The sequence below is a fragment of the Pundamilia nyererei genome, unplaced genomic scaffold (genome assembly GCF_000239375.1).
Source record: "Pundamilia nyererei isolate P.nyererei 1_Seehausen unplaced genomic scaffold, PunNye1.0 scaffold00035, whole genome shotgun sequence".
In the NCBI taxonomy this organism is placed as follows: Eukaryota; Metazoa; Chordata; class Actinopteri; order Cichliformes; family Cichlidae; genus Pundamilia; species Pundamilia nyererei.
In genome coordinates this window covers 1025520-1043783 of record NW_005187436.1, presented here as the reverse complement: position 1 = coordinate 1043783, position 18264 = coordinate 1025520, and the positions used below count along the sequence as shown (strand labels likewise).

At 40.0% G+C, this 18264-nt stretch overlaps 2 protein-coding genes across 4 annotated transcripts in view; one reads left to right on the top strand and one right to left on the bottom strand.

Moving 5' to 3' along the window:
• Positions 1-5019: 5019 nt before the first annotated feature.
• Positions 5020-13127, bottom strand: synm (synemin, intermediate filament protein). The gene is made up of 4 exons (XM_005729908.2): positions 11853-13127; positions 10859-10983; positions 9214-9293; positions 5020-9043 (listed from the first exon to the last, which is right to left on the bottom strand). The coding sequence occupies exons 1-4, from the start codon at positions 12648-12650 to the stop codon at positions 6972-6974; spliced, it is 3075 nt and encodes a 1024-aa protein (XP_005729965.1). The 5' UTR covers positions 12651-13127; the 3' UTR covers positions 5020-6971.
• A 750-nt stretch (positions 13128-13877) lies between these two features.
• Positions 13878-18264, top strand: part of pgpep1l (pyroglutamyl-peptidase I like) — a 9705-nt gene continuing 5318 nt past the window's right edge. The window contains exons 1-6 of one of the 3 annotated variants that reach the window (XM_005729910.2): positions 13878-13992; positions 14075-14127; positions 14193-14309; positions 14488-14714; positions 14786-14980; positions 16216-16772. In XM_005729910.2, coding sequence (XP_005729967.1) covers positions 13914-13992; positions 14075-14127; positions 14193-14309; positions 14488-14714; positions 14786-14980; positions 16216-16252 — 708 coding nt within the window. In that variant the 5' untranslated portion in view covers positions 13878-13913 and the 3' untranslated portion in view covers positions 16253-16772. Of the gene's footprint in view, positions 13993-14074; positions 14128-14192; positions 14310-14487; positions 14715-14785; positions 14981-16215; positions 16773-18264 lie in introns of those variants that run through there. The other 2 variants (XM_005729909.1, XM_005729911.1) reach the window with 2 other exon arrangements.

The window sequence follows — 18264 nt, the reverse complement described above, 5'->3', positions numbered from 1 at the left end:
CATACACTCGTCATGAATGACATGGTTTTTTGGGTCTTTTAATTATTTTTGAACAGTTCTTTTTACAGGGTGGAATGACACGACTTTAAAAACAAGAAATGGGTACACAAGTTTGAATTTATTCATCCGCACATTGTCAAAAGTATACATTCAGGATTAAATCTATACATACACCCCCCACTATGGGGCGATCGTAGCTCAAGAGTTGGCAGTTTGTCTTGTAATCAGAAGGTTGCCGGTTCGAGCCCCAGCTCGGACAGTCTTGGTTATTGTGTCCTTCGGCAAGACACTTCACCTGTTGCCTACTGGTGGTGGTCAGAGGGCCCGGTGATGCCAGTGTCCAGCAGCCGCGCCCCAGGGCGGCTGTGGCTACAATTTCACCTTGATTGGACACTTTTGGTACCCAACAGGTTGACGTCAGGTTTTTGGGAAATATGAAACCCTATGAGCAAGCACTTTGGCAACAGTGGGAAGGAAACACTCCCTTTTAACAGGAAGAAACCTCTGGCAGAATGAGGCTTAGGGAGGGGGCAGCCATCTGCCGCTACTGGTTGGGGCGAGAGAAGGAAGAGCCTGTATTTGAGCCTGTATGTATGCTTTTGACTCTGTGTGAATTAGAAAAAAATCAAAAATTATTTCAGACTTGTGCATCCAATTCTTGTTTTTTGTAAGTAATTGAAAGATGTATGCTGTGCAATTATTCCATCTTGAAAACTCAAAGAAATAATTGAAAATCCAAAATTACGATGAAATCCATGCCAGTGGTGAGTGTATATAACTTCTGACCACATGTCAATAAAAAAACAAACAAACAAACATGCAAAATAAAAAAGCACACAATAACAAATGGGTTACAAATTGGTATATACCATTGCAATGGTATATACGCACATTAAACCTGTGAGAACCTTCACAGACATATTAAACCTCCAAGCTACCCTGTTCTGTCAGTTCTGAAAGTGTAGTTTCCACTGAGGCTATAAGAATCTCCACTTATTTAGACATCCTTAAAATGAGAGTTTAATTAGCATTGCTACCAACAGTGTTGCATTTAACTTGTGAATAGATGCAACAAAAAGAGTCGGAAAGGCACATTTCCCTATTATTGTCTGCACTGCACCAAGCCTCAACTGGAACCATCAGCCAAAGCTCTTTTTTCTCTCTGCAAGGCCTCAACCAGGTTAAACAACCTGTAGGTACTTTAGTCTTATTAAACAGGCTCATAGTATTAAAGTAAAATGTTTGTGGTTATATACTAGACACTAATTTTCTGGCAGTTTAATAATTGCACTATTACTAATAGTCTTTGCTTTGATGATCTTCTAGATGGAAATCAAAGTGCAATGCCAGACACAGAATATACAGACACAAAGATGCAATGGCTTCAGTGTACTCCTATCACCTGCACAGTTCTATACCAGGAAGATCATTGTTCCATAATGGAAAGACATACCACAGATTTCTTGTGGATATAATTCAACATCCTAATTATATCCTAACATAGTTGGTTTATGGTATGGGCAATCAAAATGACCAAGGACTGCATGCATATGAAACTTAGACTCAGGAGAACATTGAGTAACTTTCTGTCAATCTGAGTATTTGCATGTCTTTCTCTGTAGAATCTATAAGAGACAGAACAAACCAAAGAAAGCTTTAAGCCAGTGTCAGAAGTCCCTGCAACTGCTGATGGACTGTAGTAATCCAGAGAGGACCTGCTCTGTCTATAGGGATATGGCCACTATTAAACAGGACCAAGGCCACAGAGCATCTTTCCAAGGCAAGCAGATTCAAGTTAACACAACTTGCACATTATATACAATTCTTCTGCACAACATATACAAACACAACGGCTTCCTGAGATAGTGATCTTATTTGCCAGTCTTGCTTCAGCTCTTACTTGGTAGTATGTGATTTCTCATTTTTTCATGTGCATGTTTCCGTTAGGCTCATGCCATAGCTGTGAGTCATGGCCTAGAGGAGCTGGAGGGGGCTCAGATCTCCCACAGCCTGGCTCTCATCCTTTCTGTTGCAGCAGAACCCCATCACAATGGTAAGTCTATTCATAGATACAGGCTGGGCCAGAGAAGTTAATTGGGACTTAAATATTCCACTGTCTATATGTCAAATGGTGTAATACAGAATCCAGCTTTATGGTAGCCTTTTTGAAGACCTCAGTATCACTAATGTCAACAATGGACAATCTATTCTCTACTGTAGTCATATAAAGCATAACATCTGGAAACTGTAAAGAGAATACAAGGATTTCTTAGTTACAACCCCAAACAACTGATCTCACTATTAAGGTGCTCATATTGAAGGTATTAGCTAGTGCTGCCAAGTTTTCAGAATCAGTTATTGTCAAATGTGTGTGTGTTATGTGTGCCTGTGTGTTTTCCCCTTTGCTGTTTTAGATTCTGCAAGTCACTAATTTGATCAAACTTTAAAAGCATAGAAGAACTCTGTAGGTCCACAGGATCCTGCTTTTCTTGTTGCCCAGGATGACTTCTGTCACTTTCGCCTAAAGAATAGACAAAAACAGGTTACGTCCACTCACAAACTACGATCTCTATAAGACAGCCAGATTTCCATAAGATTATTTTGAGGCACAGAACGTCATACAAAAGTTTAAAAGGATGAATCCCCTTAAAGTTTCATTATTTACTTGCTTTATCCGGAGATAAAGTAGGAAATAAGAAGTTATTTACCTGTTGTACCACTGTAGAAATGTGCAGAGATCCAGAGAACCTCTCTTGATTTTAAAAGATTTGTATGACTTGCTGAGGTAGCCGATACCCTTCAGCTGATTGGATGAGTGGAGATGCCCAAGGGCAGAATAAGCCAGGCTTACAGGACACTAACAATAATCATGTGTTACAGAGCACATATTTGTCTTGGTTAACACCTGTGTAGGTGTAATGCTGACAGAGGACTACTTACTGTCATTGAACATGACATCATAGAATTTTAATAAAAGGTCAGTAGTTGTCGTCACCTCTGACAGTAAGAAGGCGAGAGGTCATTTCAGAATATCTAGTCATTTTGAGTTGAGCTATTTCCACCATCCCTCTAGAGCTCAACGTTATCAGAGTTGCATGCTAATCTTGGAAGGGGCTCTGCTCTCTCTGGTGTAAAATATCCTGAAGAGTGACTTTGTGCTTCTTTGGTTTGGATGGAGTCTGACAGATGGGCAACACTTTTGGGAAGGAAATTACAGTTTGCTAACTGTTTTCAATTAATAGGAGGCTGACCCCAATTACTGCGGTATGTCTTTATGTCCTTTGAAACAAAAGTGGCATTTCTGTGTCAATCACCACACAAGCACTGAATAAACAGCAGCTCTTTAGTTCATTTAATTCAATTTCTCTTTTCATAGCTCTTACAGGTTTTCTTTATTCCTTATGTAATGAGTTTTTTTTTTAACATGCTGTATATTATTTGCCACATGAGCTCAGTTCTACCAGCAACAGAACACTGGTACTAAAATATACCAGGAAAGGGGGGATTGCTCCACACTAGTAATGACATGCCTCTAAGTGAAGGAGCCTGGTTGCTATGTTGCTGTGTTATTGCTGTTAAAGTGCAGAGTCGGGGTCCAAGTATGACATGGAACACCAGGGCTCACTCTTCTCTGTTCGCCGTTCAAGTGGTAAACTTTCTGACAGAGAGCAGATATGCCCGGAGTGTTTATTTTCACTGCTTTCCTCATGACATCACTCAAAATGAGTAACTTTTTCTTTTCCGAAGTTAAGCCGGCTTGTGTAGCAGATACAATGCATAAGAAGTTTTAAAAACAAAGAGAACAATAGCCCACATACAGCTACGCTTTTGACATTTTCCCCCTTCCTCTGAAGTGCAGCTGAAAAAAAGGGCCTTCCATTACATCAACCTTAGCAACAGTGAAAACATTCAGGAGGCCAAATGGATCTGTTCCAGATTAGCAGTGTTTCACTTTCCCTGGTGAGGACGGTAACTTTTCACTCTTCGTTTCCCTGCTTTAATAAAGCCCTCTTCAACTGTTATTTATGGTGATTCTAGAAATGGCTGACAGCCATTCATCATGTCTGCTGTGTCACTTTGTGTGGGCACATTGTGTAATCATATACGTGTTTCCTGATGAAGGTTTTGATTTGTTTTTTTTTGGGTGGGGGACTTACATAACAGTCTCTTATGAAGTTGCTTATTTCGCTCTCATAATTATACTATATAGAGAACAACAACTGGCTCATACCGAGTCTTTATTTTACAGCAGATTGCTGATGGGTCTTCATAATAAATCAAATCCTGCTTGTTGATCTGACACTCTGGGCAGTTGGCACAGGTGTTATCTAAACCTTGGGCAGCTACAGTGGTTATTTTGGTATGTTTAGTGCGTTCACATGTTGCTAGGAAGTGGCGCTTCCCCTCCGAGTTTGAGTTTCAACACTTATCTTCCATTGACCACTCTCCTCAGCTATCTTTTTTCCCGTATGTAGTGCCTGAAATCCAGAGATCCTTGTATGGGCGTCAGCACAAGACCAAAGCAGTAAAAAAAAAAAAAAAGCTGTGGACATGCTGGCTAGGTAAATTTGTGAAATAATCACAGTGTTCTTATGTTAAGAAATCTGACAGGCCTCACCAGTCAACACTTACCATTTATTTCTTTTTGATAATATGATTACATTAGGGTAAAACCTAACAGACACTTATAAGAATGCAGCTCATGTTTCATGTTTTAGTAAAGCAACTGTGTCCTCTATGTTTCTCAGGGCACCAGAGGTGGCTGAGAAGAAAGGTAAAAGGAAAACGATCTCTAATCTTTTCACTTGTACCATCCAGTGGTAATAATTAAAACTTCATAACTGAACACACTTGTTTTGTTTGTTTTCAGTGTGGTTTAAAGTTTAAGCCAACGGTTGATATTCCGTCATGATGGTTTTTGTAACTAAATGGTTTTCGTCATCTGGCAGTACTTGATTTTTTGTCAATTTGCACTTTAGGTGAAGAAAGTAAAGTCTAAATAAATACTCAAACAAAACATACACATAATATTTTTTAATGATGTTATAATATTGGGGCAATTTTCATCTAAGGACTGGAATTAATACCAATATAAGCAATGGTCTCAAAAGAATTCAGAATAAATCAATGATTTCAGTCTCTCCATTTGACCTTTATTAAACACTGTATTAGTCACTCATTCACTAATGAGATAATAACCGCATAAAGATTAATAACAAACACTTTAGTGCACTCATATAGTAGTGTTTGAGTTTAAAGAGTAAATCACAACAAATCCATGAAATGAAGGGTTCTTTTTGTAGATTGCTAATGACTTCTAATTTATTTTATTTGTAAAAGCATGGCATTCATGCCAGATGTTGTATTTTTGGATTGCTTTACCATCATACCAGAAAGTTGACTTGCAAAGACTTTTCAGTAGTTAGAAGTAAATTATACAGCTGCTGTTAGAGAAAATAAGCAAAAAAAAATAACCAGACGGTACACATGCTATTTCATTTCTGTCTTTGTAACGCATACACAACACAACAAACTCTAGTCAACACTCAATGCTAAGCTGATGATCCAAAAATAGGTGCGGTTATAAACACACTCGTAGGTCAGAGCAAAGTTGAATCCTTCGAGCCAACACTGAAAGCCAACAGCTGTGGACAAGCCATAAGTGCTATACATGACAAAGATCAAACCTATGTGTGATTACTTTTTCATCACTGCAACATCCTTTTAATGCAAAACACCTCTGCTGCTACTTTAATTGTTTTATCTGGATATTGTTTTCAACTTGACAGCCATGTTTGGAATTCTAAATGGGACCATTTAGAATTCCAAATGCAGTGTTACCCCCAATTATATGCTCAAAACAAAATCTTAACTGTTTGCAATTTACAAATGTTTGGCACATGTTAAAATAGACTTTTTGTTTTATTTTTTAAAAACATGCTTCTCCCTTGGGGGTGCTGGAGCCTATCCCTGATGTCATAGGGCGAGTGGCGGGATACACATTGGACAGTTACACATTTACACCTATGGGCAATTTAGAATCATCAGTTAACCTAACCAACTCCACATAGACAGTCCCCAGCCAGATGGTGGAGTTGAAATCTGGACCTTCTTGCTGTGAGGCAACAGTGCTAACCACTGCGCCGTCCCTAGAAACCCCAAGAAATCACTTTTAAGCTTCACAAGTGCTTTGTTAAGACAAATTCTAAAGCAAATAGATCTTTTTTTTTTTAACTCTCATGATATTATCCTCAGTCACAAGGTCAACAGTCTTGAACACATGTTAGCAATGACTTGTTAATATAAACCACTGTGTTCCAGCATGTGCTGTGTACTAACATCATTCCATTTTCTAGAGGTGCTCAAAACATAAAAAAATTAAAGCCCTATTCTGCAAACAGTGCACAGCACCTTGTAACCCGGAGAGCAATAAATGCTGACCAAGGAGACTTAACATCATGGCAAGTACAGCCACGACATGATGGTTGGGTGGATTATATGCTGTAAACTGTAGAATGAGCTGTTTAAGCTGTTAAGTGTAGGTTAGTACAAAATGAAGCACTATAAAGAGAATAATCAAGGATATTCAAACTGCACCTTATGAAAAGCCAAGCATACTAGTACAGCACACAGCATTGCCTACCATTAAATATGGCTACAATATGTAGATGTTTCAGTCCTTACACAATCTAGCCCACAGTAGTTAGTATGGAGTATTTCAGTAATGGGATCTCTGCAGTCAATGGCAAAAAGAAAAATTCATATATGAAAATCAGATACTTTTAACTAAATAGCTAGTACTCTGTTTTAGGTAATCTAGTTTTATGGATTATAAGTACGCTTGTTTACTTGAAAAATAGCATGAATACAGTTCCTGCAATCACCATTAGTATATGCTTTGTATGTTTAAGTAAACATACCGTAATGCACTGGCAATTATTCAATTTGAAAAAAATCATCAGATTTAGTTCTTAGTCATTAGAAGGGCTTTCAAGGTAAACTGTTGCGATTCTTTTCTCCTGTGAAATCTTCACTGGCATCTCCAGGACTGGAGGCTGCAGCTCTTGCTCTGAGGCAGCCTCGTCATGGCCACCGTGTACATCCATCTGGAAGGAAAATGACTTGTCTGATGGCCCCAGTTTAAAATGTTTCTCACTGATTTCAGATGCAGATTCTCCTTTGTCGCTGAAGTCACCATACTCCACGCTATGAGCAACATTATCTTCTCTGGAAACTCTAATGCTGTATCCTCCTCCCGCCCCACTCTGGAAGGCTTTCTCGATCCCTATGTTAGAAGACTTGAGTCCTGCCATGATCTGATCTTCAGATAGGTCATCTCCTTCCAGCAGCCCAGATTCTTCCAGGGTTTGAGAAACATTTAGCTCTGCAACTATAGTCGTGGTTCCATTGTCAATGGACTGTTCCACTCTTTTGACACCGACGGCTACATTCTCTGGACTTTCACTACTTAGTCTGGTGAGGAAAGCTAACTCCTCTTTCAGTGGTCCCGACACTGAACTTTGTAGCTTCTCAAGAGCTCCTTTCAGCTGCTCTTTGGGCTCCAAAGAATCTTCTCTCAGGTACTCAAGCACTGACTCTTGCACTACAGGTGAGACCCGAACCTCTTCTTCTATTATGCACTCTGGAAAACTCTCTTTGGCAAACAACCGGTCACCTGACATAAACTCATATTCATCACTTTCTTTTACAGTCACTTTTTTCTGGGGAAGGCCATCATCTTGATAATACCTCTCATCCGACAGGTCATCTACAATTCCATAATGGCCATATGAGGTTATCCCGCCACCCTCCTCAGATTCAGAAAGATTTTCCTCTGGTGTGGAGACAAAATACTCATGAGACTCTTGATCATGGGAGAAATGTGGATATTCACTCTCTCTAGAGACCTCTTGGACTTGTACAGATCCAAACTTTGACTCATCTGTGTTGGATTTCATGACATTATCATCCCCCCTGCTACCTTGAATGCCATGAGGGATATTTTCTGGCTCCTCAACTTCGAAATATGCAGAAGGCTCATGAAAAGTCAACCCGGACTTCTGCTCAGCCTCAAGTTCTTCATCACTGTAAGACTCCACTGGTTCCTCGATGATTTCCACATTGACTGACTTATTTTGTAAGTCCTCTCCTCCTTGCAAGCCACTCAGCAGGTTCTTGACCATGCTTCCTGTTGCTGTGTCCTTGATGTCCTCTAGTGACACTTTCTTCACACCTTGTTTCAACAGTTCTTCCAGGGCATTGTCCTGAGAAACATCCAGCTCTTCCTCCACTTTGGACTCCAGCACGATTTGTGTTTTAGTCGTGCCATCCTCCTGCTCAGTTTTCTCCACGTGATATCTGACTTTTGAATCTCCTGCTGAACAGACCTTGGCTTCCAAACCTGCTGGTTTTATCACTTTCTCAATTATTTCTTCTACAGACACAGAGTCTAATATCTTTTTCTCAGCTGGGCCTATTGTAAACTCTGTTCTTCCTTTGTCTTTGACCTTGCCGTCGACAACGGGGCCTTTTTCTTTTTCATCTGACACATACTTCTTGCTTTCTGTCTCGGTTTCCGTAACTAGGCTCTTCATTGATGGTGACACCACTCTTACTGATTTGGTATCAGGAGTAGAAGACTTGTCAGGACTCATCTGGCCCTCTGTGTGTGGGAGCCAGATGAGTTTCACAGTTTGCTCTTCTGCTGTTCTTTTTGGTACACTCCGACTGACTTGGTTTTCACTATGGCCTGCTTGCTTATCTTTGGTTGTAGTGCTGGTGGTGGTAATGGTAGTAGCAGAGGCAGAAGCAGCTGCCCGAGCTTTGTTAAATGAGATCATATCCCTTCTGGATGCCGGACTCTGATGGCGAGCTCTTCCTGTAACTGAAATAGGGATGACCCTAGACGGACTTATGGACCCAGAGGAAGGGATGGGGGCTCTTCTCAAGCTTGAAGTCGATGGCATGTACCTTACATCCATGTGCTGTTTGGTGGTTAAGGTGGAAGCTCTTGGAGTATAGCGTCGGGCAGGCATTTTGATATCTGAGTCAAAAGTAATTAGTAAAGAAGTAATTAGTAATAATTATTTGATGAATTGACATTTTGTTTTCAGTTTTGCTTAATAAATGTGTATATGATTTATCCAAGTAGAAACCAGTCTTGCAGTGTTTTCCCATCATTATCACATCAATAAAAATAACTGAGAAACATACCTATTATTCTTTCTCTTTCATGTTGATTCACTCGCTTATGAGCATCTTGCAGACTGATTCGCTCACCCTCCAGAAGAGCCCTAAACAGAGACAAGGCAAATTACATATGAAGACAGGGGCAAAAAGGTCCTAACTCAAGTTAATTTCTCAAATATTTTCAAAACATCAAAGACAAGTACCTCATGGGATCGTGTACATCCTTCAGCTCTGCCATTTCAACCCTCTCAAACTAAACACAACTGGCTTACGAGAAGGCATGAATGCTGTACCTGACCATATAGGGTAGTAGTCTTAAAAATTCAAATAAGCCACCGTCATTTAATATCGATGCATTACTAGTATTTGAAACAGCTCACCTTTCCTTGGCCATGCTTCAACAGGCATACAATAGCAAATGAAACGAGCAACTTCTCTGGAGAGTGCCTTCCGAAAGACTGGCCTAAAAATAACGCCCACAAAGCATGGCTGTCTATGCTTCCCTGTGAATCCCAGAGCAAAAACGGACACGTGACACATACAAAAACAAATGCCGCTGCCACGTCTCTAATAAGGTATTCTGTCTATTCCAAAAGTTCAAAACAAACCAGTTGTGCCTGTGGAGAGCCTGCCATATAGAGGCAAGCTAAAGCTAAAATGCTAATATCTATCACCATCTTTGATATAAGTCTGTTTAAATGTAGGTCAATATGAGGCAAGAGGTTATAATATGTCAAGGGTACATTGATATAACATTCCAGTACAGTGTTTACCCACTGTTTTATAAAGAGCTTTGAGATCTTAGCATCTCCCTGTGTCATGAACATGAAGCCAACACACTGAGTGCTATAACAAGACAAGTTATTGCTTATAAAATCAGTCCTCCTTTACTTAAGATGACTTTTGTTTGAGATCTTAGATTTGAGCAATTAGTGCCAAAACCAGGAATGAGCAAGCAAAGTATGTCTCCTTATGTAAATTATGAAGTTAATGAGTTAAGATTAACTTGAAGAGGTATTTGGGCTGGTTTAATCAGTAATCTGATTTCAAAACCATAGAAATATCTCAGAATAAAGAAAGCTTCTGCATTTTAGCCATTGTTTCTTAAATGTTTTCTACAATTGTTTCTTAAGAAAAGAAAAAAATAATGATTCCAAACAAATAACCAGTACTGTCTCTGTTTTCACATGCGCTCATTCCCCAAAGGAGTTCTTCATGAACAACACAAAAATCTTTCAAAATTGTTGTAGCTTACACTTTTTAAAGTAGACTGACTGTTAGAAACACCTTTGCAAAAAGCATCTGACAGCTTTTCCTTGTATTAAACGTGTCTCTGAAACATTTAAGATGCCACATGTACTTCTTCTATGGAAGACATTTCCCCTCACAGTAAGGGAAGCAGTGAAACACATACTCCTATGTGGTTCTAGCACCCAGGTGTGGTTCTAGCACCCAGGTATGGTTCATATCACATAATAAAGGCTTACTGAAGAGTTGCATAACGCTGACTGCTGATTGTCTCTCATAGTGTTTTTATTCGTGCCATCTGTGCTTTTCATGCTAACACAAGTAAAAATGGCTTCTGGGAAAAGACTTATACTTGACGTGACATAAAATATCCATTTCATTTATTTAGACAAAAAATGAACAAACTAAATGGTTTCATCACCTGTAAGTAGCAACCTCCATTCCTAGATCCATCTTCACCTGGAGAAGCTGCTGATGCTCTCTCATTTTTTGTGCTATAACATCAGCCATCACATTCCTCTCATGCTCCAGCTGTTCAATAGTCATCTGATGGTAGGGGGGGGAAAGCAAAAACAGGAAACCATAATTCATCTCAAGGCAGCTTTTAGTGCTCTTAACAGATTTGAAGTTTTTAGGCGTGTCCTCTCAAGTAGTGCTTTGTGTATTGTGCATAAACCCTCTCCAGTAATGTTAACATTTGCCTTCCTTACATACAGATAAACAGAGGAATGTATTTGGTGTGACTTTACTGAAGACAGCCCTGCAGTGGGTGGAAAGAGAAGTGGTATGTAACTGACTGGCCTGCTTTAGACTGCATCTTCAGGCTAATAAGGATTTGTCAGTCTGACAGCTAATTGGTTTAAGTGGCTGGTGTAATCTAGCAGTTGGACGGTACTAGGGCGGAAGTATAGCGTTTGTCCAGCTAATGGAGCTATGCTGTCCTGGTATACTGACGTCAAATGTTGTGCACAATCCATATTTTTTAGTTATGGGTACATAAACTTGACAGGCCTTGCTCACTGTTGAATAATGACCCCTCCTTATTTATTGTGTAGCGTTTTGGTACAGACGCCAGAATGGTGCAGTATATATATATATATATATATATATATATATATATATATAAATAAATTTCACATTATTGGAATGTGAATGTGAATGTAAATTTCACATTATTAGAAAGATCGAAAACATTTGTAGCAGCCACTGTGAGCTGCAGCTGCATGAGTACCTTTAAGGACAGTGGGTGTGGCAGGGCAGCAAGGGACAAGCCGCTCCCCCGTCTCCAAAATTAGAGCTTATTTTGCGGGGTTTACTGAAAGTGGTTTTTCGTTTGTTTGTTTGTTGATAAAAACGAACCAAACAATGCCAAATTAAACATTTCTTCTACTGTAGCACAATTAATTCGTCCTTACCTGATACTGACTGTAGTCCACACGGAATTTTTCCTGCATGTGCATCAGTTGCTCCTCAAGTCGCATTTGAATCTGCCCTTGTTTTTCCGCTTCCGTGCGTAATTTGTCCAACTCGGACGCATACAGCATCTTTTCCCTCTGCATGTCGTTCAGCATTGCCTGGTCCGCTTTAATTGACTGCTCCATGTCTTCTACCGTCTTCTGGTACATTTCGAAGGTCTGAATCCATCCTTCGGACATACCGTGGGCATACTCCTGCACCTCTTCCACGGAGACCACCGGAGGCCCACGATAAGTTTGCCTGATGATGGGTGCCACTCGGGACTCCACCTGACTGCAAATGCGGCTCACTTCTTCCCTGTGTGCATCCTCTAAGCGTTTATACTCGTTCTCTAGTTGCAGCAGCCGCTGCTGGAGTTCGCTGTTGGTTTTGTGAGCGTGATGAAGCTCCTGCTCGCAGTTCTTTAGTTCGCCGCTGACGTCCCGGCACACATCGGTCTGCTCGCTGCACAGACTCTGGATCATCTGCAACTCCCGCCATAGCTTCTCCCTCTCCATCTCAGCCTGGGACTTTTCAAACGACAGCTGCCCCACCATTCTCCGCAGGTCCTGCATCTCAGCCCTGTACTTAGTTTCCCATCCGGTAGTCCTCACCTGTCTCAGTTTATTTATTTCAGCAATGAGATGCGCGTTTTCTTGCTCCAGCTGCTTGGTTCTGGATAGATACTGGGTAAGTCTGCTGTTGAGCTCCTGCAGCTGGTGCTTCTCGCTCTCAAAAGTTCTCTTGAAAGGGAGCATTGTGGTAACTAATTATCTCTGTTAAGTTAGATGGAGAAAAATGTCCGGTGATTTTATTTATTATTTAGGAGACGGATTCTCCCGGCATCAATTTGCGTCTTCGTCCGTGGGCGCGACTGTGATGTAATTTGTGATCGGTGGCCTTTGACAAGTGCAGGAGGAGGAGGAGGGCGGGTCCTTTGCTGCATCATAGCAGCGTCCCGAGCGTGTCCCTCCGTCCCTGTCCGTTGTTATGTTGCGTTTAAGTGCTCTCTGAAATACTATAATGCTAAACTCACCGCAACTATAAATAAAAGAAAGGACAAGCTAAAAAGAAACGTACACGAGTTAAAAAATGATAATAATTGAGGTTTAAACACAGTATATTGGTTTTGGCTACATTTACCTTTTGGCTTTTTCTCCCACATGTAAAAGCCAGTCTACATTTAACTGCAGCTATAATATAGCTCCATATTAGAATGTATAAATATATATTATTTAGAATGTGTGTTACACTTAAAATATATTCCCACTGATGTCGTAAGCGTCTAGTTTGCAGATTTGGTAAATTTGCTTTTTCATTTTGCTTTTTTAATTTTAATTGAATCTTTTTTACCCTAATACTTTTTAATTCAGAAGATTTACTCTTTCAATGAAGTGCTTGCCTTTGTTGTTTACTTGCCATAATAGACCGATAGATTCTTCACCCTGCATGGGAAGTTATTGTGTTACAGCACCAGGGTAAATATTTAAAAATAGAACATCCTACAATAAATAAACACAAGTTAAAGTAAATGTGCCAGAGGCAGAACATAGTGATGGCTTGATTCTGTGAGAGTGCAAGAACTTTAAATATATCCAACAGCGATTTAAGGTTAAGTTGAAGGAAAGTAAAAGGTAAACTGAGATTGTGCAAGAAAGTAGTTAATATGGATAAATACAACGTACACACAGTGGCGCAGTGGGTAGCTCTGTTTCCTCACAGCAAGAAGGTCTTGTTCATGTTCTCTCCAGATTCCTCCCATATTCCAAAGACATGCACTTAGTGGGGTTGGTGACTTTTGGTGATTCTAAATTGCCTGCAAGTGTTATTGAGAGTACAAATGCTAGTCTGTCTCGCTGTTTTAAGTTCAATATGATTTGTGGATGGCATAACTTTCCTGAGACACCTGAATGCATCACCCTCACAGGGGCATCACATTTATCAGAGATGAGCGCCCCCAAGCGGACAGTAAACGAATAGCGAAAGCTAAAGAAAATCTATCTACGTTTTAGTATCCTTGCATGAAATCCCTGAACTGCCGTTACAGGCGCCGCAATCTCGGTTCGGCTATGAATAAAAGCGAAACTGTGGTCGTTACAGGTAAACTGTAAATGTTCATGTCCTCCATAATCGCACCGGACCGACTTTTATTTTGAATTGGCAAATTCGATTTACTTTTAAGGTTTTGGACCTTTTCGACAGTTCTTGACCAACACCAGCTGGGAAGCCGCCAAGGTAATAACGATCAACGCCACCGGCTGACTGAGTCTGAAAATAACTCATTTGAAAAATGATTGCAGGGGTTGAAACTGATCGGACTGGGGGAGAATGTTGACGTCCATGTGAGGGAGTTACCAGTGAGTTACTTGAAAACCCAGAAAGTTATTGGTGAGCTCTGGCACACTCTTAACCCAAAGGTAAAAATAAAGCGAAATGTGACTTGTAGACTGATCACCTTATTATTTTAAAACTTAATTCTGTCAATAGATTTCCAAAATGTTTATTGTGCTTCTTCCAAATATGAAAAATAAATAATAAAGAAATCCCACCACAAGGTGAATAACTCACTCTTGTGTTTGTGTGCATTTACTTCAGTTTGCTGTACATCTGGGTTTGGCCAGAGGCTCCAGTGTGGTGATTTTGGAGCAAACGGGGAAGAACACTGGCTACAGAGACCGAGATGTCTGCGGCTACTGTCCGGAGACTCGCTGCTGCGTCGAAGGGGGGGCACAGAAGCTGGAGTCAGTCATTAACATGAGGGCAGTCTCAAAGCACTTCAGACAAGCAGGGATGAATGTAGTTTATTCAAGAGATGCTGGCAGGTAGGCAAGTGTTCCAGCACGATCAAGATTCACTCTTGAATATGAGATAATGGCTGATTTCTTCTTTTTAGGTACCTGTGCGATTTTGCATATTACTGCTCATTGTATCACGGTCAGGGGAGAGCAGCCCTCATCCATGTACCCACATCTGGTACCTTGGCCTCAGCTGACAGACTGGTGCCTCTGCTGCAAGCCCTCATTCAGAAGATCCTGGAACAGCTGGAGGAGCATTCAAAAACAAGAGATCCCCCTTTTGTGTCAATGAGGTAGATCGTGATCCATAGCAGATACCCACTGATTGGTGTGAATGGAAAATTAAATATAGCAGGCATTCGTAGTTCTCATTCATTTATTTATTCAAAATTTCAGCAAAAAAAAAAAGAGAAAGAAAATACAAGAAATTCTCAGATACATATTCAGAGAAGGTGTTTTAAAAAATACACCATCTCAGCTATAGGTGTGAAAAACTTTGAGGCCTCAGATATAGAGCTTGAAAGAAGACAGTCTAGTGATTTTTCGTTTTGATTATTTCTTTCCCCAATCTAATGAACACACAGATTTTGTGAAAGCATCATAATAAAATAATAGTAGTAGTAGACCAAGGCCCCTCAGAAGGTACAGGAATGCAAATCATTAAAAACAGAGGCGCAGGATGATGATGATGACGATGATGAACCTCAAACTTATTGCAGTTTAAATGCACTGATGCATTCTCCATAAACCTGACATTTGCATGAAGAACATTCTGAAGAATTGAAATGTTGACAGACGACTAAACTGTAGTGTATATTTATGCTGTTTAAGCCTAAGGTAACGCAAAAAAAAAAAAAAAGTATCGCGTGAAGCTGTAAACTATCGTCTTTTTCTAACCATGATTACTCTTCACCGTGACTACCCGTAAATCTACGCAACATCCCTGTCCTATACATGTCCACGAGTTCATTGTAAATGTTGTAAGCTTTGACAGGTTCGTGATCTAATGGTAACTAGTTATTCAACAGCTATTCACCTCAGAACAGATCAGTGTCTACTCTCAGAACTGGAAAGTTGACATATACCATAATACAGCAAAAAAACAGAAATGCATAGATATGTTAAGTAACTACCTAAGCTGTTTGCTTGTCAGTGGTGATTTTTAAACCGTTGTGATATTAAACAGCAATCGGACAGTTTTATCTATTTTTTTTATTTACCAAGAACTTTAATTGAGCACCCAAATTTCACATTAGAAGTTACCTGGTTGCCTATCTGTGATCCCATTTTCTTTTCTTATTGCTTTTGGGTATTCATATAAATGCAAATTATCTAATGTTCCCAGCCCATCAGCCCTTGCACTGAGTTAACGCTCGCCAAGTAGCCACTGCGAGTTAAAAAGTAGCACTGAGGTTTCTTTTGTTTTTGTTTTTTAATGAGACGCTTTGAGATGTAAAAGCTACTTTGCCACCTTTTCATGCTTGTTCTCTCTCTTTTTTCCCCTCCTATTTTGTGGTGACAAAATAAGATCTACTGAGGTGACTGAACCAGCAGCATTACTGTAAGTATCAGTTACAACGGGCCAGACAAAAAAAACGGGGGTTGCAGACTTGACTTTTGATAGAGCAAAACAACTCTGAACGGACAGTGAGGGAGTGGCACCGATAACGGGAGTGGAAATGAACGCTGGGGTCAGAATGTCTTGGCATTCAGCAGGTAGACTGGGAAGGAAGGGGAAGGGGGATGATGACATTCACATAACCACGAAGAGTTTATAAGGGTAGAAAATGACACTGTTTTACTGCTCTTGTGATTCCAACGTGGAAATCATTGATTTAGGGGTTCCTACAGAAGTTAGAAATACGTAGGAGGCTGCTTTCCCCATATTATGGAAAGTTCACAACTATCTAGTTTTTGTTGTTGTTGTTCTGAAAAAGTGAATGCCATCTGTTTGCTTGGAATAAAGTGAGAGGTGGAGTTGCACCGTATGCTCGCAGCATCACAGGCTGCAGGTCAAATTGTTTTATTGGAGGTGATGAAAAAGTTTCCCTTTTTAAATATTTCCCGTTTTATATCTATCTATATATATATATGTATGTATATACATTTTTTATTTTAGACTTTTATATAAAAGCATTTTAGAAGAGGAAAAATTAAAAGTTTTTGTCTTTTGAGGATTTGAGGTTGTGACATTTATGTTTGGAGATGGAATGTGTGGTGTTGAGCCCTGGCCTCCTGTCTTATCACGTACTGCACCTGCCTCGGTTAAAATACAGTGTAGATCGATGTCCTCACATAAATACTCATTTACATTTAACACTGAGAGCAAAACTACACCGTACTAACGGCTGCTGTTCAATTTGAGCAAACGCGCGGGCCTTTTTTTTCTAAAAGCTTTAACCCGCTGGGCCAGAAATGGCCGGGGTAACTTAACAACACTTCCATTCCATCTCCTGTGTTAGTCCGCTTCGTGAGGTTTATCTAGATCCCTGTGGGGTTTTAAAAAAAAAACGAGAAAGAGTGAGATGTATTTGTTTTCCATACGCATACATATATTTAAAAAGAGTGAGGTAGATATACTTAAAGGGGGGGAAAAAAGAAAAGGTTTTAAGTCCCCCAGTCATGACACCAAAGAAAATGCATACAAAAAAATCCAACTTTATACTGAATCATGGGGCATTTATACAGTGATTTAAACTGATATCACAAAAGGAAAAAAAAAAGAAAAGAAGAAGAAATAAATAACATTTCTACAGAAAAAAATAAAATAAAAGAAGGGGAAGGGGAATCACCAGGTAACATGAGCAGAAATCCTTCAAAACACTTTCAGTATTCAGCCATTTGTGACATTGAAATGCGTTCCCTTCCCTGGATTTTAACCCATCCTTTATTTGGTTTTAAGAAGCAGTCGTCGTGAAGATTAAACAATAAGTCTGAAGAAAGGAAATCAGCAGAGGGAACACTGAGCTAGAGGAGGGAGTAGAAGTGAAACGGTTAAAAGATGGTTGGCATATATTAAGGCAAACGAGACAACTTAATTTAGCCCTATCTATTCGGAAAAAAACGAGGCAGGACGTGGATGGGTTAAAATACCAGATCTGGTAAATATCTCGTATACTGGAACTTATCCTGACTTCAGAAGGGGGGGGGGGGGGGGGGGGGGGGGGTCATGATGATCAGGAGCAGGAAAGGAGGAGGAAATGGTGAAGCAAGTACAGGATGATGTTGTGAGAATGTGTGGAGAAAGCAAAGCCTTAACTTTGACCTGAGATCGAGTCGCACCTAGTGGCCAATGCCAGGCGCAGTGCTAGACAATAATGTACAAAAAAAGGGATGCAGAAAGTACACGCTCTGCTCACAGACTGAGCCAAGGTGTCCGTTCTAAATAATAATAACATTAATAATAATAATAATAATAATAATATAGACATCCAGAAATAGAGAAAGAAACATTTCATAAAAAGAAAAGGCAATTAACAAAATGTAGTGTTGCAGAAAACCTTTCGGGGGTCACGTTTTGTGATTTAAATTGGATATTTTCTGAACAGTTTAAGGGTATTAGAAATGGACTGTTGTG

Bases quoted from the DNA above. Each gene is read 5' to 3' on its own strand.
- synm (XM_005729908.2), bottom strand. From the start codon at position 12,650: ATGCTCCCTTTCAAGAGAACTTTTGAGAGCGAGAAGCACCAGCTGCAG. The intron at 10,984-11,852 runs GTAAGGACGAAT...CCCTACCATCAG, and splicing joins TGGACTACAGTCAGTATCAG to ATGACTATTGAACAGCTGGA. The intron at 9,294-10,858 runs GTGATGAAACCA...GTCTCTGTTTAG, and splicing joins ATGGAGGTTGCTACTTACAG to GGCTCTTCTGGAGGGTGAGC.